Source organism: Oncorhynchus clarkii, chromosome 30 (genome assembly GCF_045791955.1).
Source record: "Oncorhynchus clarkii lewisi isolate Uvic-CL-2024 chromosome 30, UVic_Ocla_1.0, whole genome shotgun sequence".
NCBI classification, from domain to species: domain Eukaryota; kingdom Metazoa; phylum Chordata; class Actinopteri; order Salmoniformes; family Salmonidae; genus Oncorhynchus; species Oncorhynchus clarkii.
In genome coordinates this window covers 47284288-47311636 of record NC_092176.1, presented here as the reverse complement: position 1 = coordinate 47311636, position 27349 = coordinate 47284288, and the positions used below count along the sequence as shown (strand labels likewise).

Here is a 27349-nt window from a genome sequence, read left to right as displayed (position 1 = left end):
TTCGATGCCAATCACGATAAACCCCACAGAGGAAGAAGAAGCCTACCGCTTTTGCCCGTTTATGTCACGGGCCATAGACCGGTGCCCCACGGCTCAGCATAATCGAATAACCCATTGTTTCCACCCGGCCGGCCACTCCTCTTTCCCTGTGCGCTTTCACTTCGGATTGGCTGTCCTGTCTTCACTACGCTCTCTTATCTCAAAGTTCCGTGTTAACAGTCAGGCATTTAATTGTTTGATTTGTAGTCAACATTATCATTCAGGACTCTTCTGGCCCGCCGCTCTACGATCTTTGCAGTCATGTCTGACCGAGGCTCTTTTGATACCAACGTGGTGACTTTAACCCGGTTTGTGCTGGAGGAAGGGAGGAAAGCGAAGGGGACAGGGGAGCTCACTACCCTGCTCAACTCGATGTGCACGGCCGTCAAAGCCATCTCCACCGCGGTGAGGAAAGCTGGCATCGCCAACCTGTAAGTAATTATCATCACACTTAGCAGGCATGCCTTCAACAAAATAGGACTTGTCTGTCTCGCTCTCTCATTGGAGAGACAATTTACACACAGAATGAAGTTTCAGATGCACCATATCCACGTAAGGAACTTGTTGGTGAGGACGGGCTCGCGGGAATGGCTGGAACGGAATCAGTTGAATGAGAGACAGACCGCAGGGAAACTTACGCCATTCAAATTCAAATTGAAATAGCTATTCAAATTTGGCTGAAACGAATTGCCTGTCATTGAACCAATTGCACTTTATGGCAGCGAGGTGTGGGGTCCACTTGCAAAACAAGATTTCCTCAAATGGGACAAACACCCAATCGAAACGCTGCATGCAGAGTTCTGTATGATTCTCCTACATGTCCAGAGGAAAACTACAATCAATGCATGCAGGGCAGAATTAGGCCAATATCCGCTAATAATGAAAACTAAAAAAAGAGCATTTTAAGTTTTGGAAACATCTAAAATACAGTGACCCCCCTCTCATATAATTACCAAGCCCTGCAATGCCAAGAGCTGAGCAAAGAAAATAGTCCCCTCATCCAGCTGGTCCTGAGTTCACTAACACACTGAAGCCTCAGTCCCCTCATCCAGCTGGTCCTGGGGCTGAGTTCACTAACCTGTTCTACTAACACACTGAAGCTTCCTGATCAGAACATCCAATCAATCAGAATAAACCAAATTATAACACAATCAAAACAAAACTACATTGCTTATTGGGAAGCACAAACACAAAGCAAAATGCAGTGCTATCTGGCCCTAAATCGACAGTACACTGTTGCCAACTATTTGACCATGGTTACTGATCAAAACCTTAGAAAAACCTTGACAAAGTACAGGCTCAGTGACCACTGCCTTGCCATTGAGAAGGGTAGACACCTGTAGACACCTGAGGAAAACCTGTCTCCCTGTAGAGGAAAGGCTGTGCAACCACTGCACCACAGCAGAACCTGGATCCCTGTAGAGGAAAGGCTGTACAACCACTGCAGAACCTGGCTCCCTGTAGAGGAAAGGCTGTGCAACCACTGCACCACAGCAGAACCTGGATCCCTGTAGAGGAAAGGCTGTACAACCACTGCAGAACCTGGCTCCCTGTAGAGGAAAGGCTGTGCAGCCACTGCACCACAGCAGAACCTGGCTCCCTGTAGAGGAAAGGCTGTGCAACCACTGCACCACAGCAGAACCTGGCTCCCTGTAGAGGAAAGGCTGTGCAACCACTGCACCACAGCAGAACCTGGCTCCCTGTAGAGGAAAGGCTGTGCAACCACTGCACCACAGCAGAACCTGGCTCCCTGTAGAGGAAAGGCTGTGCAACCACTGCACAACAGCAGAACCTGAGACGGAGCTGCATTTCCTGACAAAATGTCAAAAAATATAGAACAATTATTGTCTTTTCCCCAAATTTTAATCCCTTATTCATGGTTTCAAAGACCTCTCTGATGAGAGTAGGCTCCCGTCCTGTTGGGGGAGGACGCAGAGAGCTGTGGGTTGGCAGCGCACTACATTGCTGCCTGTCATAAGATGAGGGACAGTGTCTGACAGACCAATCAACCTGCACATGTCCTCTACTGTATGCTTATTGTTATTGTTGAATATCTGGTTATTTTTACCCTTGGTTATTGTTGTTACTGTTGTCCCGTTGACAAAATTGACAACTGTCAGTAAGAGTGTCCATGATTTGAGTCTCTGAATGAAGAGATTGAGATAAAACTGTCCAGTTTGAGTGTTTGTTGCAGCTCGTTCCAGTCGCTAGCTGCAGTGAACTGAAAAGTGGAGCTACCCAGGGATGTGTTTGCTTTGTGGACCTTTAACAGAAAGTGACTGGCAGGACAGGTGTTGGATGTGGAGGATGAGGGCTGCAGTAGTTATCTCAGATAGGGGGGAGTGAACGGGTGTTGTATGTGGAGGATGAGGGCTGCAGTAGGTATCTCAGATAGGGGGGAGTGAGGCCTAAGAGGGTTTTATAAATAAGCATCAACCAAGTGGGTCTTGTGACGGGTATACAGAGATGATCAGTTTACAGAGGAGTATAGAGTGCAGTGATGTGTCCTATAAGGAGCATTGGTGGCACATCTGATGGCCGAATGGTAAAGAACATCTAGCCTCTTGAGAGCACCCTTACCTGCCAATCTATAAATGATGTCTCCGTAATCTAGCATGGATAGGATGGTCATCTGAATCAGGGTTAGTTTGGCAGCTGGGGTGAAAGAGGAGTGATTACGATAGAGGAAACCAAGTCTAGATGTAACTTTAGCCTGCAGCTTTGATATGTGCTGAGAGAAGGACAGTGTTTTTGGTATACACAATCGCACTCACTTCCTCATTTCAAAATTGCAGTATCACACTTGGCACATATTTCTTTACATGTGGTAATGTGGAGTTGTTTTTGTGAAAGAGCACTGGTCAACTAAAACCAGCACATCAACAGACAGGACTAATCTGTCTCTCATTAGAGACAGGTACAGTTGAAGTGGGAAGTTTACATACACTGTAGCCAAATACATTTAAACTCAGTTTTTCACAATTGCTGACATTTAATCCAAGTAAAAATTCCCTGTTTTAGGTCAGTTAAGATCACCACTTTATTTTAAGAATGTGAAATGTCAGAATAATAGTAGAGAGAATTATTAATTCAGTTTGTATTTCTTTCATCACATTCCCAGTGGGTCAGAAGTTTACATACACTCAATTAGTATTTGGTAGCATTGCCTTTAAATTGTTTGTCTTGGGTCAAATGTTTCGGGTAGTCTTCCACAAGCTTCCCACAATAAGTTGGGTGAATTTTGGCCCATTCCTCCTGACCGATCTGGTGTAACTGAGTCAGGTTTGTAGGCATATCTGCACACAACACACCATAATGACGAAGCAAAAACACCTTTTTAGATTTTTATTTTTTATATATACATTTGCAAACATTTATGAAAAACGGTTTTTGCTTTGTAATTATGGTGTGTTGTGTGTAGATAATTTTTCCTCAGCAAGGTTTGAAATTATTATGTTTTAGTCAGACTGTCTGTGCTTGTTGCTGCCAATTTGCAGTCTACAAATGATTTGTAATTACGTTCCGGCACCACGACCATCCACTCCCCAAGGAAATTGGCCCCCAGCTGAATCTAGTTGATGATCCCCAGGATACGGCTTAGTATGAAAATAAATTTTAAAAAAATTTTAAAAAATGAAAGCGGCGTAAGGAGGCGGCGGTGGTAAGGAGGCGGCGGTGGTTAGGAGGCGGCGGTGGTTAGGAGGCGGCGGTGGTTAGGAGGCGGCGGTGGTTAGGAGGCGGCGGTGGTAAGGAGGCGGCGGTGGTTAGGAGGCGGCGGTGGTTAGGAGGCGGCGGTGGTTAGGAGGCGGCGGTGGTTAGGAGGCGGCGGTGGTTAGGAGGCGGCGGTGGTTAGGAGGCGGCGGTGGTAAGGAGGCGGCGGTGGTTAGGAGGCGGCGGTGGTTAGGAGGCGGCGGTGGTTAGGAGGCGGCGGTGGTTAGGAGGCGGCGGTGGTTAGGAGGCGGCGGTGGTTAGGAGGCGGCGGTGGTTAGGAGGCGGCGGTGGTTAGGTGGTGGCGGAGATAGCGGTGGTTAGGAGGCAGCGGTGGTTAGGAGGCAGCGGTGGTTAGGGGGCAGCGGTGGTTAGGGGGCAGCGGTGGTTAGGGGGCAGCGGTGGTTAGGAGGCGGCGGTGGTTAGGAGGCGGCGGTGGTTAGGAGGCGGCGGTGGTTAGGAGGCGGCGGTGGTTAGGGGGCGGCGGTGGTTAGGGGGCGGCGGTGGTTAGGGGGCGGCGGTGGTTAGGGGGCGGCGGAGGTTAGGGGGCGGCGGTGGTTAGGGGGCGGCGGAGGTTAGGAGGCGGCGGAGGTTAGGGGGCGGCGGTGGTTAGGGGGCGGCGGAGGTTAGGGGGCGGCGGAGGTTAGGGGGCGGCGGTGGTTAGGGGGCGGCGGTGGTTAGGGGGCGGCGGTGGTTAGGAGGCAGCGGTGGTTAGGAGGTAGCGGTGGTTAGGAGGTAGCGGTGGTTAGGAGGTAGCGGTGGTTAGGGGGCAGCGGTGGTTAGGGGGCAGCGGTGGTTAGGGGGCAGCGGTGGTTAGGGGGCAGCGGTGGTTAGGTGGTAGCGGTGGTTAGGAGGCAGCGGTGGTTAGGGGGTAGCGGTGGTTAGGGGGCAGCGGTGGTTAGGAGGTAGCGGTGGTTAGGTGGTAGCGGAGGTAGCGGTGGTTAGGTGGTAGCGGAGATAGCGGTGGTTAGGGGGCAGCGGTGGTTAGGAGGCGGCGGTGGTTAGGAGGCGGCGGTGGTTAGGAGGCGGCGGTGGTTAGGAGGCGGCGGTGGTTAGGAGGCGGCGGTGGTTAGGAGGCGGCGGTGGTTAGGAGGTGGCGGTGGTTAGGAGGTAGCGGTGGTTAGGAGGTAGCGGTGGTTAGGTGGTAGCGGAGATAGCGGTGGTTAGGAGGCAGCGGTGGTTAGGAGGCAGCGGTGGTTAGGGGGCAGCGGTGGTTAGGAGGTAGCGGTGGTTAGGAGGTAGCGGTGGTTAGGAGGCAGCGGTGGTTAGGAGGCAGCGGTGGTTAGGAGGCAGCGTTGGTTAGGAGGCAGCGGTGGTTAGGAGGTAGCGGTGGTTAGGAGGTAGCGGTGGTTAGGAGGTAGCGGTGGTTAGGTGGTAGCGGAGATAGCGGTGGTTAGGGGGTAGCGGTGGTTAGGGGGTAGCGGTGGTTAGGGGGCAGCGGTGGTTAGGTGGTAGCGGAGATAGCGGTGGTTAGGAGGCAGCGGTGGTTAGGAGGCGGCGGTGGTTAGGAGGCGGCGGTGGTTAGGAGGCGGCGGTGGTTAGGAGGCGGCGGTGGTTAGGAGGCGGCGGTGGTTAGGAGGCGGCGGTGGTTAGGAGGCGGCGGTGGTTAGGAGGCGGCGGTGGTTAGGAGGCGGCGGTGGTTAGGTGGTGGCGGAGATAGCGGTGGTTAGGAGGTAGCGGTGGTTAGGAGGTAGCGGTGGTTAGGAGGCAGCGGTGGTTAGGGGGTAGCGGAGGTAGCGGTGGTTAGGAGGTAGCGGTGGTTAGGAGGCAGCGGTGGTTAGGAGGTAGCGGTGGTTAGGAGGTAGCGGAGGTAGCGGTGGTTAGGAGGTAGCGGTGGTTAGGAGGTAGCGGTGGTTAGGTGGTAGCGGTGGTTAGGGGGTAGCGGTGGTTAGGGGGTAGCGGTGGTTAGGGGGTAGCGGTGGTTAGGGGGTAGCGGTGGTTAGGGGGTAGCGGTGGTTAGGGGGCAGCGGTGGTTAGGGGGCAGCGGTGGTTAGGGGGCAGCGGTGGTTAGGGGGCAGCGGTGGTTAGGGGGCAGCGGTGGTTAGGGGGTAGCGGTGGTTAGGGGGTAGCGGTGGTTAGGGGGCAGCGGTGGTTAGGGGGCAGCGGTGGTTAGGGGGCAGCGGTGGTTAGGGGGCAGCGGTGGTTAGGGGGCAGCGGTGGTTAGGGGGTAGCGGTGGTTAGGGGGTAGCGGTGGTTAGGTGGTAGCGGAGATAGCGGTGGTTAGGAGGCAGCGGTGGTTAGGGGGCAGCGGTGGTTAGGGGGTAGCGGTGGTTAGGAGGTAGCGGTGGTTAGGTGGTAGCGGTGGTTAGGGGGTAGCGGTGGTTAGGGGGCAGCGGTGGTTAGGAGGCAGCGGAGATAGCGGTGGTTAGGAGGCAGCGGTTGTTAGGGGGCAGCGGTGGTTAGGGGGCAGCGGTGGTTAGGAGGTAGCGGTGGTTAGGAGGTAGCGGTGGTTAGGAGGCAGCGGTGGTTAGGAGGTAGCGGTGGTTAGGAGGTAGCGGTGGTTAGGGGGTAGCGGTGGTTAGGGGGTAGCGGTGGTTAGGAGGCAGCGGTGGTTAGGGGGCAGCGGTGGTTAGGAGGCAGCGGTGGTTAGGAGGTAGCGGTGGTTAGGAGATAGCGGTGGTTAGGGGGTAGCGGTGGTTAGGGGGTAGCGGTGGTTAGGGGGTAGCGGTGGTTAGGGGGTAGCGGTGGTTAGGGGGTAGCGGTGGTTAGGGGGTAGCGGTGGTTAGGGGGTAGCGGTGGTTAGGGGGTAGCGGTGGTTAGGGGGTAGCGGTTCTGTCTCTCCCCTGGTTGACAGGTATGGCACAGCGGGCAGCACCAATGAGATGGGTAGTGGGTACTAATTGCGTCTCCTCTCGTCTTCCCAGGTATGGCATAGCGGGCAGCACCAATGTGACGGGGGACCAGGTGAAGAAGCTGGACATCCTGTCTAACAACCTGGTTATCAACATGATCAAATCCTCCTTCACATCCTGTGTCCTGGTGTCAGAGGAGGATGACACAGCCATCATAGTAGAACCAGACAGACAGGTAACTAACGCTGTTGTTCTGGTGTCAGAGGTACGATATCACGTTCATAGTAGAACCAGACAGACGAATAACTAACGCTGTTGTTGTTCTGGTGTCAGAGGGATGATAGTAGAACCAGACGAAAATTAGTTATTGGATCAAAGGTTATTCAAATTCTGGCAGCATTGCTGTTTAGAGCAGGGGGGCGGGGCAACCCACCAGAAAGTCCACATTTTGGTTCTATCCCTGCACTGATGAGCATAATACAAATTATAATTTTTATCTGGTCTCCTCCAGGGTAAATACGTCGTGTGTTTTGACTCCCCTTGTCTCTCCTCCAGGGTAAATACGTGGTGTGTTTTGACTCCCCTTGTCTCTCCTCCAGGGTAAATACGTGGTGTGTTTTGACTCCCCTTGTCTCTCCTCCAGGGTAAATACGTGGTGTGTTTTGACTCCCCTGGTCTCTCCTCCAGGGTAAATACGTGGTGTGTTTTGACTCCCCTGGTCTCTCCTCCAGGGTAAATACGTGGTGTGTTTTGACTCCCCTGGTCTCTCCTCCAGGGTAAATACGTGGTGTGTTTTGACTCCCCTGGTCTCTCCTCCAGGGTAAATACGTGGTGTGTTTTGACTCCCCTTGTCTCTCCTCCAGGGTAAATACGTGGTGTGTTTTGACTCCCCTTGTCTCTCCTCCAGGGTAAATACGTGGTGTGTTTTGACTCCCCTTGTCTCTCCTCCAGGGTAAATACGTGGTGTGTTTTGACTCCCCTTGTCTCTCCTCCAGGGTAAATACGTGGTGTGTTTTGACTCCCCTTGTCTCTCCTCCAGGGTAAATACGTGGTGTGTTTTGACTCCCCTTGTCTCTCCTCCAGGGTAAATACGTGGTGTGTTTTGACTCCCCTTGTCTCTCCTCCAGGGTAAATACGTGGTGTGTTTTGACTCCCCTTGTCTCTCCTCCAGGGTAAATACATGGTGTGTTTTGACTCCCCTGGTCTCTCCTCCAGGGTAAATACGTGGTGTGTTTTGACTCCCCTGGTCTCTCCTCCAGGGTAAATACGTGGTGTGTTTTGACCCTCTGGATGGTTCCTCCAACATCGACTGCTTGGCTTCCATCGGCACCATCTTTGCTGTCTTTAGAAAGGTCTGTATTCTATAGGCTTCTCTACAGGAGCCATATCTCACCTTGTTTTTAACCAAACAGAAGGTGAACCCAGCGGTCAGTGTGTTTGACCAGGCTGGGTTTGTATGGATGTGTTCTATAAGGTGCTTTGAGACCTAATGTATTTAGCTTATACAGTGGCAAGAAAAAGTATGTGAACTGATTTTCATCTAAGTCACAACAATAGACAAACACAGTGTGCTTAAACTAAAACACAGAAATTATACATCATTTAATCATTGTATCGGTTGTAAAAAGTATGTGAACCCCCCAATAGCTAATGACTTCTCCAAAAGATAATTGGAGTCAGGAGTCAGCTAACCTGGAGTCCAATCAGTGAGATGAGATTGTAGATGTTGGTTAGAGCTGCCTTGCCCTATAAAAACAGTCAACATTTGGATGCTATTCACAAGGAGCATTGCCTGATATCAACCATGCCTCGAACAAAAGATCTCAGAAGACCTAAGATTAAGAATGGTTGACTTGCATAAAGCAGGAAAAGGTTACAAAAGTATCTCTAAAAGCCTTGATGTACTTCAGTCTACAGTAAGACATATTGTCTATAAATGGAGAAAGTTCAGCACTGTTGCTACTCTCCCTAGGAGTGGCCGTCCTGCAAAGATGACTGCAAGAGCACAGTGCAGAATGCTCAATGAGGTTAAGAAGAATCCTAGTGTCAGCTAAAGACTTACAGAAATCTCTGGAACGTGCAAACATCTCTGTTGACGAGTCTACGATAGGTAAAACACTAAACAAGAAGTGTGTTCAGGGCAGGACACCACGGAATAAACCACTGCTGTCCAAAAAAAACATTGGTGCAGGTCTGAAGTTTGCAAAAGAGCTGGATGTTCCACAGCGCTACTGGCAAAATATTACGTGGACAGATGAAACTACAGTTGAGTTGTTTGGAAGGAACACACAACACTATGTGTGGAGAAAAAAAGGCCCAGCACACCAACATCAAAACCTCAACCCAACTGTAAAATGGTGGAGGGAGCATCATGGTTTGGGGCTGCTTTGCTGCCTCAGGGCCTGGACAGCTTGCTCTCATCGAAGGAAAAATGAATTCCCAAGTTTATCAAGACATTTTACAGGAGAATGTTAGGCTATCTGTCAACTGAAGTTGGGTGACGCAACAGGACAACGACCCAAAACACAGAAGTAAATAAACAACAAAATGGCTTCAACAGAAGAAAATACACCTTCTGTAGTGGCCCAGTCAGAGTCCTGACCTCAACCCGATTGAGATGCTGTGGCATGACCTCGAGAGCGGTTCACACCAGACATACCAAGAATATTATTATACCAAGAATATTGCTGAACTGAAACAGTTTAGTAAAGAGGAATGGTCCACAATTCCTCCTGACCTTTGTGCAGGTCTGATTCGCAACTACAGAAAACATTTGGTTGAGTTTATTGCTGCCAAAGGAGGGTCAACCAGTTATTAAATCCAGGGGTTCACGTACTTTTCCCACCCTGCACTGTGAATGTTTACACGGTGTGTTCAATAAAGACATGAAAACGTACAATTGTTTGTGTTATTAGTTTAAGCAGATGGTGTTTGTCTATTGTTGTGACCCTAGATGAAGATCAGACCAAATGTTATGACCAATTTATACAGAAATCCAGGTAATTCCAAAGGGTTCACGTCCTGTTTCTCACCACTGTAATGATCAAATCAATCAACCAATAGTCCGGTGTGTGTTCCAGACGACAGAGGACGACCCGTGTGAGAACGACGCGCTGCAGCCCGGGAGGAACATCGTTGCGGCTGGATACGCCCTCTATGGCAGCGCCACCATGATGGTACTGTCCACTGGGCAGGGGGTCAACTGCTTCATGTTGGACCCGGTCAGTACATACCCATTACCGGGCAGGAAGTCAACTACTGTCCCCTTGAGTACTGTCCTCTACCCACATCACTGCAGCTGTTATAGCTCAGGAAGTCAACTACTGCTTGTCCCCTTGAGTACCTTCCTCTACCCGCAGCTGTTATAACTCTTACTGGACCTTTCATTCATGTTAATGTATCCAGCTGTCTGTCCGGTGATTGGATCATTCATGTTTATGTATCCAGCTGTCTGTCCGGTGATTGGATCATTCATGTTAATGTATCCAGCTGTCTGTCCGGTGATTGGATCATTCATGTTAATATATCCAGCTGTCTGTCCGGTGATTGGATCATTCATGTTAATGTATCCAGCTGTCTGTCCGGTGATTGGATCATTCATGTTAATGTATCCAGCTGTCTGTCCGGTGATTGGATCATTCATGTTAATGTATCCAGCTGTCTGTCCGGTGATTGGATCATTCATGTTAATGTATCCAGCTGTCTGTCCGGTGATTGGATCATTCATGTTAATGTATCCAGCTGTCTGTCCGGTGATTGGATCATTCATGTTAATGTATCCAGCTGTCTGTCCGGTGATTGGATCATTCATGTTTATGTATCCAGCTGTCTGTCCGGTGATTGGATCATTCATGTTTATGTATCCAGCTGTCTGTCCGGTGATTGGATCATTCATGTTTATGTATCCAGCTGTCTGTCCGGTGATTGGATCATTCATGTTAATGTATCCAGCTGTCTGTCCGGTGATTGGATCATTCATGTTAATGTATCCAGCTGTCTGTCCGGTGATTGGATCATTCATGTTAATGTATCCAGCTGTCTGTCCGGTGATTGGATCATTCATGTTAATGTATCCAGCTGTCTGTCCGGTGATTGGATCATTCATGTTTATGTATCCAGCTGTCTGTCCGGTGATTGGATCATTCATGTTAATGTATCCAGCTGTCTGTCCGGTGATTGGATCATTCATGTTTATGTATCCAGCTGTCTGTCCGGTGATTGGATCATTCATGTTAATGTATCCAGCTGTCTGTCCGGTGATTGGATCATTCATGTTTATGTATCCAGCTGTCTGTCCGGTGATTGGATCATTCATGTTAATGTATCCAGCTGTCTGTCCGGTGATTGGATCATTCATGTTAATGTATCCAGCTGTCTGTCCGGTGATTGGATCATTCATGTTAATGTATCCAGCTGTCTGTCCGGTGATTGGATCATTCATGTTAATGTATCCAGCTGTCTGTCCGGTGATTGGATCATTCATGTTTATGTATCCAGCTGTCTGTCCGGTGATTGGATCATTCATGTTTATGTATCCAGCTGTCTGTCCGGTGATTGGATCATTCATGTTTATGTATCCAGCTGTCTGTCCGGTGATTGGATCATTCATGTTAATGTATCCAGCTGTCTGTCCGGTGATTGGATCATTCATGTTAATGTATCCAGCTGTCTGTCCGGTGATTGGATCATTCATGTTAATGTATCCAGCTGTCTGTCCGGTGATTGGATCATTCATGTTAATGTATCCAGCTGTCTGTCCGGTGATTGGATCATTCATGTTAATGTATCCAGCTGTCTGTCCGGTGATTGGATCATTCATGTTTATGTATCCAGCTGTCTGTCCGGTGATTGGATCATTCATGTTTATGTATCCAGCTGTCTGTCCGGTGATTGGATCATTCATGTTAATGTATCCAGCTGTCTGTCCGGTGATTGGATCATTCATGTTAATGTATCCAGCTGTCTGTCCGGTGATTGGATCATTCATGTTTATGTATCCAGCTGTCTGTCCGGTGATTGGATCATTCATGTTTATGTATCCAGCTGTCTGTCCGGTGATTGGATCATTCATGTTTATGTATCCAGCTGTCTGTCCGGTGATTGGATCATTCATGTTAATGTATCCAGCTGTCTGTCCGGTGATTGGATCATTCATGTTAATGTATCCAGCTGTCTGTCCGGTGATTGGATCGTTCATGTTAATGTATCCAGCTGTCTGTCCGGTGATTGGATCGTTCATGTTAATGTATCCAGCTGTCTGTCTGGTGATTGGATCGTTCATGTTAATGTATCCAGCTGTCTGTCCGGTGATTGGATCGTTCATGTTTATGTATCCAGCTGTCTGTCCGGTGATTGGATCATTCATGTTTATGTATCCAGCTGTCTGTCCGGTGATTGGATCATTCATGTTAATGTATCCAGCTGTCTGTCCGGTGATTGGATCATTCATGTTAATGTATCCAGCTGTCTGTCCGGTGATTGGATCATTCATGTTTATGTATCCAGCTGTCTGTCCGGTGATTGGATCATTCATGTTATGTATCCAGCTGTCTGTCCGGTGATTGGATCATTCATGTTAATGTATCCAGCTGTCTGTCCGGTGATTGGATCATTCATGTTAATGTATCCAGCTGTCTGTCCGGTGATTGGATCATTCATGTTTATGTATCCAGCTGTCTGTCCGGTGATTGGATCATTCATGTTTATGTATCCAGCTGTCTGTCCGGTGATTGGATCATTCATGTTTATGTATCCAGCTGTCTGTCCGGTGATTGGATCATTCATGTTTATGTATCCAGCTGTCTGTCCGGTGATTGGATCATTCATGTTTATGTATCCAGCTGTCTGTCCGGTGATTGGATCATTCATGTTTATGTATCCAGCTGTCTGTCCGGTGATTGGATCATTCATGTTAATGTATCCAGCTGTCTGTCCGGTGATTGGATCATTCATGTTAATGTATCCAGCTGTCTGTCCGGTGATTGGATCATTCATGTTAATGTATCCAGCTGTCTGTCCGGTGATTGGATCATTCATGTTAATGTATCCAGCTGTCTGTCCGGTGATTGGATCATTCATGTTAATGTATCCAGCTGTCTGTCCGGTGATTGGATCATTCATGTTAATGTATCCAGCTGTCTGTCCGGTGATTGGATCATTCATGTTAATGTATCCAGCTGTCTGTCCGGTGATTGGATCATTCATGTTAATGTATCCAGCTGTCTGTCCGGTGATTGGATCATTCATGTTTATGTATCCAGCTGTCTGTCCGGTGATTGGATCATTCATGTTAATGTATCCAGCTGTCTGTCCGGTGATTGGATCATTCATGTTAATGTATCCAGCTGTCTGTCCGGTGATTGGATCATTCATGTTAATGTATCCAGCTGTCTGTCCGGTGATTGGATCATTCATGTTAATGTATCCAGCTGTCTGTCCGGTGATTGGATCATTCATGTTAATGTATCCAGCTGTCTGTCCGGTGATTGGATCATTCATGTTAATGTATCCAGCTGTCTGTCCGGTGATTGGATCATTCATGTTAATGTATCCAGCTGTCTGTCCGGTGATTGGATCGTTCATGTTAATGTATCCAGCTGTCTGTCCGGTGATTGGATCGTTCATGTTTATGTATCCAGCTGTCTGTCCGGTGATTGGATCATTCATGTTAATGTATCCAGCTGTCTGTCCGGTGATTGGATCATTCATGTTTATGTATCCAGCTGTCTGTCCGGTGATTGGATCATTCATGTTAATGTATCCAGCTGTCTGTCCGGTGATTGGATCATTCATGTTAATGTATCCAGCTGTCTGTCCGGTGATTGGATCATTCATGTTTATGTATCCAGCTGTCTGTCCGGTGATTGGATCATTCATGTTTATGTATCCAGCTGTCTGTCCGGTGATTGGATCATTCATGTTTATGTATCCAGCTGTCTGTCCGGTGATTGGATCATTCATGTTTATGTATCCAGCTGTCTGTCCGGTGATTGGATCATTCATGTTAATGTATCCAGCTGTCTGTCCGGTGATTGGATCATTCATGTTAATGTATCCAGCTGTCTGTCCGGTGATTGGATCATTCATGTTAATGTATCCAGCTGTCTGTCCGGTGATTGGATCATTCATGTTTATGTATCCAGCTGTCTGTCCGGTGATTGGATCGTTTATATATCTATCTCTGTCAGGCCATAGGTGAGTTCATTCTGGTGGACAGAGATCTAAAGATCAAACCGAAAGGGAATATCTACAGTCTGAATGAAGGATACGCCAAATACTTTGACCCCGCTGTCACGGAGTACCTGCAAAAGAAGAAGTTCCCCGAGGTACATGCACACAAAGTAGTTCCCCGAGGTACATGCACACAAAGTAGTTCCCAGAGGTACATGCACACAAAGTAGTTCCCCGAGGTACATGCACACAAAGTAGTTCCCCGAGGTACATGCACACAAAGTAGTTCCCCGAGGTACATGCACACAAAGTAGTTCCCCGAGGTACATGCACACAAAGTAGTTCCCCGAGGTACATGCACACAAAGTAGTTTCCCGAGGTACATGCACACAAAGTAGTTCCCCGAGTTTAGGCTTGCGTCTAGCCAAGGTACTTCCTTACTTGAGATTATTTTCTCATAAACATCTGAAACTGTCTGTATACAGAACAGCTACAATGGTGAAATGTCCCCCTGTTATTGGCTAACCATTTAGACTGTAACTGTGTTTGTGGTTCAGGGGCTAACCCTTACTCTGTGTCTCAGGATGGCAGTGCCCCGTACGGTGCCCGCTATGTGGGTTCTATGGTAGCAGACGTCCACAGGACCCTGGTCTACGGAGGAATCTTCCTCTACCCTGCTAACGTCAAGAGCCCCGAGGGAAAGGTGGGCCCTGACCTCTAACCCTCTCAAGGGGAAAGATGGGTCAAGATGTTGTAGCTTTGTGTCCTGGCTTGTTTAGTTTCCTAATGTGGAGGGTCACAATGTGATCAATGTGTGTTCATCTCCTCTATTGCTGAAAGCAGAAGAGCTGGAGCCTCTGGGGAAACAGGGGAAATAGAGGTGGTGTTCATGTCACAACAGTGATGTCTTCAGAACAGTGACGGTTGTGTGTAAGGATGTGGTTCTGTTGAAAAATATATTTATTATTGTCCCCTAACCCTACCACCCCTCCCCTAATTGGAGTAAACTAATGGATAACAATACTTAGGCTTCTACTTCCAATTTATACAGAACAAAAAAATAAACTCAACATGTACAGTGTTGGTTCCATGAGCTGAAATAAAAGATCACGGAAATGTTCCATACGCACAAAACGCTGATTTCTCTCATATGTTGTGCACAAACTTGTTTTCACCCGTTAGCATTTCTCCTTTGCCAAGATGGAATATCAAGAAGCATCATAACACAGGTGCATCTTGTGCTGGGGACAATAAAAGGCCACTCTAAAATGTGCAGTTTTGTCACAACACACCGCAAGTTTTGAGGAAGCGTGTGTAACAGTATAGAATTTACGTCCGGCCCCGACCTGGGCGCGAACCAGGGACGCTCTGCACACATCAACAGTCACCCTCGAAGCATCGTTACCCATCACTCCACAAAAGCCGCGGCCCTTGCAGAGCAAGGGGAACCACTACTTCAAGGTCTCAGAGCAAGTGATTGAAACGCCACTAGCGCGCACCACCGCTAACTAGCTAGCCATTTCACATCGGCTACACGTGCAATTGGCATGCTAACTGCAGGAATATCCGCCAGATAATTGAATGTGCATTTCCCTACCATAAGCTGCCTCCAACGTCATTTTAGAGCCCAGGACATCCACATATGGCTTCTTAACGTGCGGGATCATCTGAGACCTGGACAGCTGATTAAACTGAGGAGTATTTCTGTCTGTAATCAAGCCCTTTTGTTAGGGAAAAACTCATTCAGGATTTGGTTGTGCCCCTGCCCAGTCATGTGAAATCCATAGATTAATATATATATATATATATATATATATATATATATATATATATATATATATATATATATATATATATATATATTACACTAAAAACAAGCCACATGAGGACAGCACCAAAACAAGTGATCTAATCATTCTCTTCGCAGCAAAATCTACAGAGCTGGGATGGTTGTATCCTCATACATAAATCAATTAGTATATTTGGTATTTTCTCGTGGATTAAACTGAAATTGCAAACAACTTCCTATGGCTTGTTTTAAAAAATAGAGATATTCTGGAGATTATTTCGTTATCAAATAACAGAGTGAGAGGTTGTAATCTGACTAAATGGGAAAAGGTCATTCTTACTAATTTTCTGGAAAACCAGTTTGGATTTAAGTATGACTGAAGCCTTTAGTGAGGTCTAATGCTTTAATACTTAATCATTTCTGCCCTCTGAATTCATTGTATAAATAGGCCTGTTAAATTTTTTCTGGCTTGTTCCAAATAAGTGGAATATTTTTTGGCTCATAATTTAAACATGTTGTTAGGTGTAGGCAGGACCATAAGTAAATAGATGAACTGGGATATGACTAAAGAATGAATTAGGGTGATTTGTTAACTTAATATTAAAATCTACTGTAGTGAGATCATTACTTTCTTTTGGGATATGAATAACGAGTATACCCTCATCACCATCAGACCATGGATACAATGACAGCTTTGTTTTTAAGCCCTGAATTTCTAGCCCCTTTTATTATTGTTGGATCTGATTTTAATATGATAAATGGATATGCTGATAGCGGACAACCTTGTTTTTCTCCTCTTGACAATTTAATGCTTTCTGAGAAGTAGCCATTAGTTACTATTTTACACCTGGAGTTTACTATACATAACTTATACAATGGGTTAAAGAGATTCTCAATTTAAAATAGTCCAGGCATGTATATATAAATTCCAGTTGACTTTTCAAAGTCTGCTATGAATACCAGGCCATTATGAACACCTGTTCTTTCCATGACAGACTGTCCAGGTGAAAGCTATGATCCCTTATTGATGTCACCTGTTAAATCCACTTCAATCAGTGTAGATGAAGGGGAGGAGACCAGGTTTAAAAATCCTTCTTTAATCTGAGACAACTGAGACATGGATTGTGTTCAGAGGGTGGACGAAAGATTTAAGTGGGTTATGGTAATAGGTGCGGTTCCAGGTGCTTCAGTTTGTGTCAAGAACTGCAACAGTTCTGGGGTTTTCAAACTCAACCGTTTCCTGTGTGTATCAAGAATGGTCCACCACCCAAAAGACCATCCAGCGAACTTGAAACAGCTGTGGGAAGCATGAGTCAACATGGGCCTGTGGAACGCTTTGGACACCTTGATGAATTGAGGCTGTTCTGAGGGAAAAAGGGGGTGAACTCAATATTAGGAAGATATTCTGTAATATTAAGTGTTCTCTGTGTTCTAGCTGCGTCTGCTGTATGAGTGCAACCCCATGGCGTTCATCATCGAGCAGGCGGGCGGTATGGCAACCACAGGAAGTCAGAACGTCCTGGACATTCAGCCAATCAACATCCACCAGAGAGTTCCCGTGGTGCTGGGGTCACCTAGTGACGTCCAGGAGTACCTGGATATATACCAAAAACACCAGGCCAACAATGGTAACTAGGGACCGCACACACCAGGCCAACAATGGTAACTAGGGACCGCACACACCAGGCCAACAATGGTAACTAGGGACCGCACACACCAGGCCAACAATGGTAACTAGGGACCGCACACACCAGGCCAACAATGGTAACTAGGGACCGCACACACCAGGCCAACAATGGTAACTAGGGTCCTAGTAACTAGGGACCAAGCAGGTACACACTCCCTATGTAAAGACCCATTATAAACCAAGAGACCAAAGATTCTCTATCACTTATAAGACTCAACGGGATCAGCATGCTGTTGACCAAGTGACCAACGATACACCAACACTCCATCAACCACTAGACTAGACCAAAGATACACCCTCATGCCTCACCACCCAGACCAAAGAATAAGTAAACCAAGATAGCCACCAACTACTTCCCATCCTGGACCAGGAACTGAAGGGGAAGAGAACATTTTCCCCTTATTCCTTCATTGTCATTTATTTTCAAGGAATTTGCAGTACCTTCTCAGACCACTATGGGGAACCAGTGTGTGAACTATTTATCAGTACTACTAAATGACAGACCTAATGTTACCTCTATGCAGTATATAAGATATGTGCCTTGACACAGATATTGTTTGGGATGATGAAGCATGTGAATAATAAACCTCGGTGGTGCTGTACCAAACAGAATGTTGTATCTCATTTCACCACACAACAATGGCTCTGAACAAACTTTATTTAACTCTCTGCAAACTGGAAACAATTTATCCGGAGGCTGCATTCATTGTAGCTGGGGATTTTAACAAGGCTAATCTGAAAACAAGACTCCCCAAATTTTATCAGCATATCGATTGCGCAACCAGGGGAGGAAAGACCTTGGACCATTGTTACTCTAACTTCCGCGACGCATATAAGGCCCTGCCCCGCCCCCCTTTCGGAAAAGCTGACCACGACTCCATTTTGTTGATCCCTGCCTACAGACAGAAACTAAAACAAGAGGCTCCCACGCTGAGGTCTGTCCAACGCTGGTCCGACCAAGCTGACTCCACACTCCAAGACTGCTTCCATCACGTGGACTGGGAGATGTTTCGTATTGCGTCAGATAACAACATTGACGAATACGCTGATTCGGTGTGCGAGTTCATTAGAACGTGCGTTGAAGATGTCGTTCCCATAGCAACGATTAAAACATTCCCTAACCAGAAACCGTGGATTGATGGCAGCATTCGTGTGAAACTGAAAGCGCGAACCACTGCTTTTAATCAGGGCAAGGTGTCTGGTAACATGACCGAATACAAACAGTGCAGCTATTCCCTCCGCAAGGCTATCAAACAAGCTACGCGCCAGTACAGAGACAAAGTAGAATCTCAATTCAACGGCTCAGACACAAGAGGCATGTGGCAGGGTCTACAGTCAATCACGGACTACAGGAAGAAACCCAGCCCAGTCACGGACCAGGATGTCTTGCTCCCAGGCAGACTAAATAACTTTTTTGCCCGCTTTGAGGACAATACAGTGCCACTGACACGGCCTGCAACGAAAACATGCGGTCTCTCCTTCACTGCAGCCGAGGTGAGTAGACATTTAAACGTGTTAACCCTCGCAAGGCTGCAGGCCCAGATGGCATCCCCAGCCGCGCCCTCAGAGCATGCGCAGACCAGCTGGCCGGTGTGTTTACGGACATATTCAATCAATCCCTATACCAGTCTGCTGTTCCCACATGCTTCAAGAGGGCCACCATTGTTCCTGTTCCCAAGAAAGCTAAGGTAACTGAGCTAAATGACTACCGCCCCGTAGCACTCACATCCGTCATCATGAAGTGCTTTGAGAGACTAGTCAAGGACCATATCACCTCCACCCTACCTGACACCCTAGACCCACTCCAATTTGCTTACCACCCAAATAGGTCCACAGACGATGCAATCTCAACCACACTGCACACTGCCCTAACCCATCTGGACAAGAGGAATACCTATGTGAGAATGCTGTTCATCGACTACAGCTCGGCATTCAACACCATAGTACCCTCCAAGCTCGTCATCAAGCTCGAGACCCTGGGTCTCGACCCCGCCCTGTGCAACTGGGTACTGGACTTCCTGACGGGCCGCCCCCAGGTGGTGAGGGTAGGCAACAACATCTCCTCCCCGCTGATCCTCAACACTGGGGCCCCACAAGGTTGCGTTCTGAGCCCTCTCCTGTACTCCCTGTTCACCCACGACTGCGTGGCCACGCACGCCTCCAACTCAATCATCAAGTTTGCGGACGACACAACAGTGGTAGGCTTGATTACCAACAACGATGAGACGGCCTACAGGGAGGAGGTGAGGGCCCTCGGAGTGTGGTGTCAGGAAAACAACCTCACACTCAACGTCAACAAAACTAAGGAGATGATTGTGGACTTCAGGAAACAGCAGAGGGAACACCCCCCTATCCACATCGATGGAACAGTAGTGGAGAGGGTAGCAAGTTTTAAGTTCCTCGGCATACACATCACAGACAAACTGAATTGGTCCACTCACACAGACAGCATCGTGAAGAAGGCGCAGCAGCGCCTCTTCAACCTCAGGAGGCTGAAGAAATTCGGCTTGTCACCAAAAGCACTCACAAACTTCTACAGATGCACAATCGAGAGCATCCTGGCGGGCTGTATCACCGCCTGGTATGGCAACTGCACCGCCCTCAACCGTAAGGCTCTCCAGAGGGTAGTGAGGTCTGCACAACGCATCACCGGGGGCAAACTACCTGCCCTCCAGGACACCTACACCACCCGATGTCACAGGAAGGCCATAAAGATCATCAAGGACATCAACCACCCGAGCCACTGCCTGTTCACCCCGCTATCATCCAGAAGGCGAGGTCAGTATAGGTGCATCAAAGCTGGGACCGAGAGACTGAAAAACAGCTTCTATCTCAAGGCCATCAGACTGTTAAACAGCCACCACTAACACTGAGTGGCTGCTGCCAACACACTGACACTGACTCAACTCCAGCCACTTTAATAATGGGAATTGATGGGAAATGATGTAAATATATCACTAGCCACTTTAAACAATGCTACCTTATATAAATGTTACTTACCCTACATTATTCATCTCATATGCATACGTATATACTGTACTCTATATCATCGACGGTATCCTTATGTAATACATGTATCACTAGCCACTTTATACTATACTATGCCACTTTGTTTACATACTCATCTCATTTGTACATACTGTACCCGATACCATCTACTGTATCTTGCCTATGCTGCTCTGTACCATCACTCATTCATATATCCTTATGTACATATTCTTTATCCCCTTACACTGTGTACAAGACAGTAGTTTTGGAATTGTTAGTTAGATTACTTGTTATTACTGCATTGTCGGAACTAGAAGCACAAGCATTTCGCTACACTCGCACTAACATCTGCTAACCATGTGTATGTGACAAATAAAATTTGATTTGATTTGATTTGAACACCAGGGGCTCGTGCAGCAGGATGCTTTGGAACGATCAGATTGATATGTTTGTTGTACGTAAGCATATTTCTATGACCTGTAGAGGATATCGTTTCGGCTCTTTTCATGGCATTTCTATCTGCAACGTTTGGCTAATGAACCCTGGAGTCAGATGGTCTTAAATGAACAGCAAAGATAAACCAGACTGATAGGCTAACAACATAACACTGTGTCTTGTGATAACTAGATATTTTCTCTGCAAATCAACGATTCTCACAACACTCTTTCAGACAACTTTAGGTCCAATAAACTCAGAGACCAATAGTTTCCATGATGCCTCAGATGAGGACACATTGTACACTAGAGCAGCGGTCCCCAACCACAGGGCCGCAGACCGGTATCGGGGCGCTGCACATTCACTACCGTGCCGCACAGAAAGGATAAATAACTAATTTAAAATAATAATTATATACAATTCTATGCTATTTGTGCAGTAATTACATTGAACTTGGTGCAGGTAAAGTGGCTGCATTCAAAGCCAAACTGGAAGTGGTTGACGGCGAATGGACAGGGGCATATTTGGCATGTTCCAAACAGCAGGGTTTTGGGAGAGACAGACTGGGCCGTCCGTCTCCCAGCTGGTGCACGATCATCTAGCTTCACAGTCAACGAGCTCGAGCGCTACTTCCCAACCGCCAAAGACCCACGAAGGAGAAGGAATGGATCCGCGACCCATTTGTGAATGTCCCAGGTGAATCGTCCATGTCAACCGCTGTTCCCCCAGACATAATGAGTCAACCGCTGTTCCCCCAGACACAGTGAGTCAACCGCTGTTCCCCTAGACACAGTGAGTCAACCGCTGTTCCCCCAGACACAGTGAGTCAACCGCTGTTCCCCTAGACACAGTGAGTCAACCGCTGTTCCCCCAGACACAGTGAGTCAACCGCTGTTCCCCCAGACACAGTGAGTCAACCGCTGTTCCCCCAGACACAGTGAGTCAACCGCTGTTCCCCCAGACACAGTGAGTCAACCGCTGTTCCCCCAGACATAATGAGTCAACCGCTGTTCCCCCAGACACAGTGAGTCAACCGCTGTTCCCCTAGACACAGTGAGTCAACCGCTGTTCCCCCAGACACAGTGAGTCAACCGCTGTTCCCCCAGACATGAGTCAACCGCTGTTCCCCCAGACAGTGAGTCAACCGCTGTTCCCCTAGACACAGTGAGTCAATCGCTGTTCCCCCAGACATGAGTCAACCGCTGTTCCCCCAGACACAGTGAGTCAACCGCTGTTCCCCTAGACACAGTGAGTCAACCGCTGTTCCCCCAGACACAGTGAGTCAACCGCTGTTCCCCCAGACACAGTGAGTCAACCGCTGTTCCCCCAGACACAGTGAGTCAACCGCTGTTCCCCCAGACACAGTGAGTCAACCGCTGTTCCCCCAGACACAGTGAGTCTGCTTCACTCTCAACCCCTTCAGTCAAATTCGGTGTGAAGTCTTGTCTAGTGAAAAGTTGAAATCTCAGAGAAGTATTTAAGACAGACAGTCACCAAACAGACCCTACAGTCATAGCATCATGATTCAAGGTGACATTACAATCCCTGGCCCTGTTAAAGACCTTTTAACTGTGTGGAGCTTTCCTCATCAATGAATGGTTGCTATGTTGGTGTAGGTAACAGGGCGATGTCTCTATACTCCAGTAGCAGCAGGCTTCACATGCACATCATTCTGGCATGGACTCATCCAGGGTTAACTCTAACCCTGGGAACAGCCACCCTGTGATGCTCGGGTACGGTTTCTTGGACATCGATAAAGTCCTGGATAAATCATTTTCAATTGAGATTCTCCATTAAGCTTGTTTTTAAGTCCATGACTAGGCCTAATCTGTTTCAGGACCCCCCCCCCCCCCCCCCCCCCCCCCATCCAATAGCCAACACTGATATAATGACGTAATATTAAACTGACATAGGCCTATTCTACAGAAAAACACCTCTCTCAATGTTTGAGCAACAACAGTATAATGTTGCACACTTGTCTTGCATGATAAGGAAGTGGTCTGTGTTTAACTTCTGTCTTAGCAAGAGCAGTCACACACACAAACACATACGCCCGGCTGTCTGTCACAAAAGGTCTTCTGTCACTAGATACCCCCTCCGTCCTCATCACAGATGTAACCTGAGGTTCATCCATGCCGTAGGAATTAAGAAGACCTGCTCTGTAACAGCCACACAGTTCTACTGTCCTTGTGGGGACCTAGAATTGATTTCAATTCAAAATCCTATTTAACCAAACTCTAATTCTAACCTTAAACCTAACTCCTAAGCCAATTGTCTTTGTGGGGTCCTGGGAAATGTCCCCAGGAGGGAAAATGTCCCTTGTTTTTGTGGGGACTTTCCCAGGGGACTTGGATCATAACTCTGAGATCGACACAGATGTGGGGACCCGGTTTGTCATGGAGACGGGTCACCACGTCAAGGGGTCTCTGCCTGGCCGGTTCCCCTCTCTCCACTGGGATTCTCTGCCTGCCCGGTTCCCCTCTCTCCACTGGGATTCTCTGCCTGGCCGGTTCCCCTCTCTCCACTGGGATTTTCTGCCTGGCCAGTTCCCCTCTCTCCACTGGGATTCTCTGCCTCTGACCCTATTACAGGGGCTGAGTCACTGGCTTACTGGTGCTCTTCCATGCCATCCCTAGGAGGGGTGCGTCACTTGAGTGGTTTGAGTCACTGACGTGATCTTCCTGTCTGGGTTGGCTCCCCCCCTTGGGTTGTGCAGTGGCGGAGATCTTTGTGGGCTATACTCGGCCTTGTCTCAGGATGGTAAGTTGGTGGTTGAAGATATCCCTCTAGTGGTGTGGGGTCTGTGCTTTGGCAAAGTGGGTGGGGTTATATCCTTCCTGTTTGGCCCTGTCCGGGGGTATCATCGGATGGGGCCACAGTGTCTCCTGACCCGTCCTGTCTCAGCCTCCAATATTTATGCTGCAGTAGTTTATGTGTCGGGGGGCTAGGGTCAGTTTGTTATATCTGGAGTACTTCTCCTGTCTTATCCGGTGTCCTGTGGGAATTTAAGTATGCTCTAATTCTCTCTTTCTTTCTCTCTCTCTCGGAGGACCTGAGCAATAGGACCATGCCTCAGGACTACCTGGCATGATGACTCCTTGCTGTCCCCAGTCCACCTGACCGAACTGCTGCTCTAGTTTCAATTGTTCTGCCTGCTGCTATGGAACCCTGACCTGTTCACTGGACGTGCTACCTGTCCCAGAACTCCTGTTTTCAACTCTCTAGAGAGCAGGAGCGGTAGAGATACTCTTAATGATCGGCTATGAAAAGACAACTGACATTTACTCCTGAGGTGCTGACCTGTTGCACTCTCGACAACTACTGTGATTATTATTATTTGACCATGCTGGTCATTTATGAACATTTGAACATCTTGGCCATGTTCTGTTATAATCTCCACCCGGCACAGCCAGAAGAGGATTGGCCACCCCACATAGCCTGGTTCCTCTCTAGGTTTCTTCCTAGGTTTTGGCCTTTCTAGGGAGTTTTTCCTAGCCACCGTGCTTCTTCACATGCATTGCTTGCTGTTTGGGGTTTTAGGCTGGGTTTCTGTACAGCACTTTGAGATATCAGCTGATGTAAGTAAATTTAATTTGATTTGAAGGGGTGGACAGTAGCGTTGACCCAGTTGATTCTCAGTCTGCTGACATCCATCAAAGATTAATTTTGGAATCAACCAATGCTTGAAACCCTAGGCCTGTATTGTCTATTTCTGGTTGAATTGGAACAATAGCTCTGTTTAGTGACTATTGAATTATGCCATTTGTGGGCAATTAGACATTCAATAGACACAATTAGTTATAATGCACATACGAAAATCAGAAGTGGCACACAGATCGTTTGAAGTGGTAGGATGAATTGTAAATAGACTCTCGACACAAAAAAGGTTCCCAACCGCTGCTCTAAATGCCCTTTACTCCACACAAAGAAACCCATACAAGTCCCTCACTAATCCTCCCTTTGGCAAATCAGACCATAACTCCATACTCCTGCTTCCTGTTTACAAGCAAAAACTCAAACAGGAAGTACCAGTGACACTGTCTATACTGAACTGGTCCGATGAAGCGGATGCTAAGCTACAGGACTGTTTCGCTAACACAGACTGGAATATGTTCCGGGATTCATCTGATAACATTGAGGAGTTTTACACATCAGTCGCCGGCTTCATTAATATGTGCATCGCTGACGTCGTCCCCACGTCGTCAGTTACTATATAACACACGGTCAACAGGTTACTACAACAACACATTCATCACATCAGCCAAGTCTCATTTCAGCCCAAAGCACATGCACATACGTGCAAGACAGCATTCAAATGGTATAAACTACATCAAATTGTATACACTAGATCAAATGGTATAAACAACATATAATGGTATACACTACATCAAATTGTATACACTACATCAAATGGTACAAACTAGATCAAATGGTATACACTAGATTAAATGGTACAAACTAGATTAAATGGTATAAACTAGATCAAATGGTATGAACTAGATCAAATGGTATACACTAGATTAAATGGTATAAACTAGATTAAATGGTATAAACTAGATCAAATGGTATACACTAGATCAAATGGTATGAACTAGATTAAATGGTATAAACTAGATTAAATGGTACAAACTAGATTAAATGGTATACACTAGATCAAATGGTATACACTAGATTAAAAGGTACAAACTAGATTAAATGGTATACACTAGATTAAATGGTACAAACTAGATTAAATGGTATACACTAGATCAAATGGTATACACTAGATCAAATGGTATACACTAGTTCAAATGGTATAAACTAGATTAAATGGTATGAACTAGATCAAATGGTACAAACTAGATTAAATGGTATACACTAGATCAAATGGTATACACTAGATCAAATGGTATACACTAGTTCAAATGGTATAAACTAGATTAAATGGTACAAACTAGATTAAATGGTATAAACTAGATTAAATGGTATACACTAGATCAAATGGTATAAACTAGATTAAATGGTATAAACTAGATCAAATGGTATAAACTAGATTAAATGGTATACACTAGATCAAATGGTACAAACTAGATTAAATGTTATAAACTAGATGAAATGGTATACACTAGATTAAATGGTACAAACTAGATTAAATGGTATAAACTAGATTAAATGGTATAAACTAGATCAAATGGTATAAACTAGATTAAATGGTATAAACTAGATGAAATGGTACAAACTAGATTAAATGGTATAAACTAGATCAAATGGTATAAACTAGATTAAATGGTATAAACTAGATGAAATGGTATACACTAGTTCAAATGGTATAAACTCGATTAAATGGTATGAACTAGATCAAATGGTACAAACTAGATTAAATGGTACAAACTAGATCAAATGGTACAAACTAGATCAAATGGTATAAACTAGATTAAATGGTATGAACTAGATCAAATGGTACAAACTAGATTAAATGGTACAAACTAGATCAAATGGTACAAACTAGATCAAATGGTATAAACTAGATTAAATGGTATGAACTAGATCAAATGGTACAAACTAGATTAAATGGTACAAACTAGATCAAATGGTATAAACTAGATTAAATGGTACAAACTAGATCAAATGGTATAAACTAGATTAAATGGTACAAACTAGATCAAATGGTATGAACTAGATCAAATGGTATACACTAGATTAAATGGTACAAACTAGATCAAATGGTATGAACTAGTTCAAATGGTATACACTAGATTAAATGGTACAAACTAGATCAAATGGTATGAACTAGATCAAATGGTATACACTAGATTAAATGGTACAAACTAGATCAAATGGTATGCACTAGATTAAATAGAATAAACTAGATTAAATGGTATAAACTAGATTAAATGGTATGAACTAGATCAAATGGTATAAACTAGATTAAATGGTACACACTAGATCAAATGGTATAAACTAGATTAAATGGCATAAACTAGATTAAATGGTATAAACTAGATTAAATGGTATACACTAGATTAAATAGAATAAACTAGATTAAATGGTATAAACTAGATTAAATGGTATACACTAGATCAAATGGTATAAACTAGTTCAAATGGTATACACTAGTTCAAATGGTATAAACTAGATTAAATGGTATGAACTAGATTAAATGGTATAAACTAGATTAAATGGTATAAACTAGTTCAAATGGTACAAACTAGATCAAATGGTATAAACTAGATTAAATGGTATAAACTAGATCAAATGGTATAAACTAGATTAAATGGTGTAAACTAGATTAAATGGTATAAACTAGATTAAATGGTATAAACTAGATTAAATGGTATAAACTAGTTCAAATGGTACAAACTAGATCAAATGGTATAAACTAGATTAAATGGTATAAACTAGATCAAATGGTATGAACTAGATTAAATGGTATACACTAGATCAAATGGTACAAACTAGATTAAATGGTATAAACTAGATTAAATGGTATAAACTAGATTAAATGGTATAAACTAGTTCAAATGGTACAAACTAGATCAAATGGTATAAACTAGATTAAATGGTATAAACTAGATCAAATGGTATAAACTAGATTAAATGGTATACACTAGATCAAATGGTACAAACTAGATTAAATGTTATAAACTAGATGAAATGGTATACACTAGATTAAATGGTATAAACTAGATTAAATGGTATAAACTAGATTAAATGGTATAAACTAGATTAAATGGTATAAACTAGATCAAATGGTATAAACTA

At 45.9% G+C, this 27349-nt stretch overlaps 1 protein-coding gene across 1 annotated transcript; it reads left to right on the top strand.

The window, feature by feature from the left end:
- Positions 1-244: 244 nt before the first annotated feature.
- LOC139389599 (fructose-1,6-bisphosphatase 1a) lies at positions 245-17780 on the top strand. The gene is made up of 7 exons (XM_071136442.1): positions 245-470; positions 6612-6774; positions 7799-7891; positions 9620-9760; positions 13727-13864; positions 14293-14412; positions 16934-17780. The coding sequence occupies exons 1-7, from the start codon at positions 301-303 to the stop codon at positions 17132-17134; spliced, it is 1026 nt and encodes a 341-aa protein (XP_070992543.1). The 5' UTR covers positions 245-300; the 3' UTR covers positions 17135-17780.
- Positions 17781-27349: the final 9569 nt, after the last annotated feature.

Coding starts and splice junctions, on each gene's coding strand:
- LOC139389599 (XM_071136442.1), top strand. CDS start 301: ATGTCTGACCGAGGCTCTTTTGATACCAACGTGGTGACTTTAACCCGG. Junction 6,775..7,798: donor TAGTAGAACCAGACAGACAG/GTAACTAACGCT, acceptor TCTCTCCTCCAG/GGTAAATACGTGGTGTGTTT. Junction 14,413..16,933: donor TCAAGAGCCCCGAGGGAAAG/GTGGGCCCTGAC, acceptor TCTGTGTTCTAG/CTGCGTCTGCTGTATGAGTG.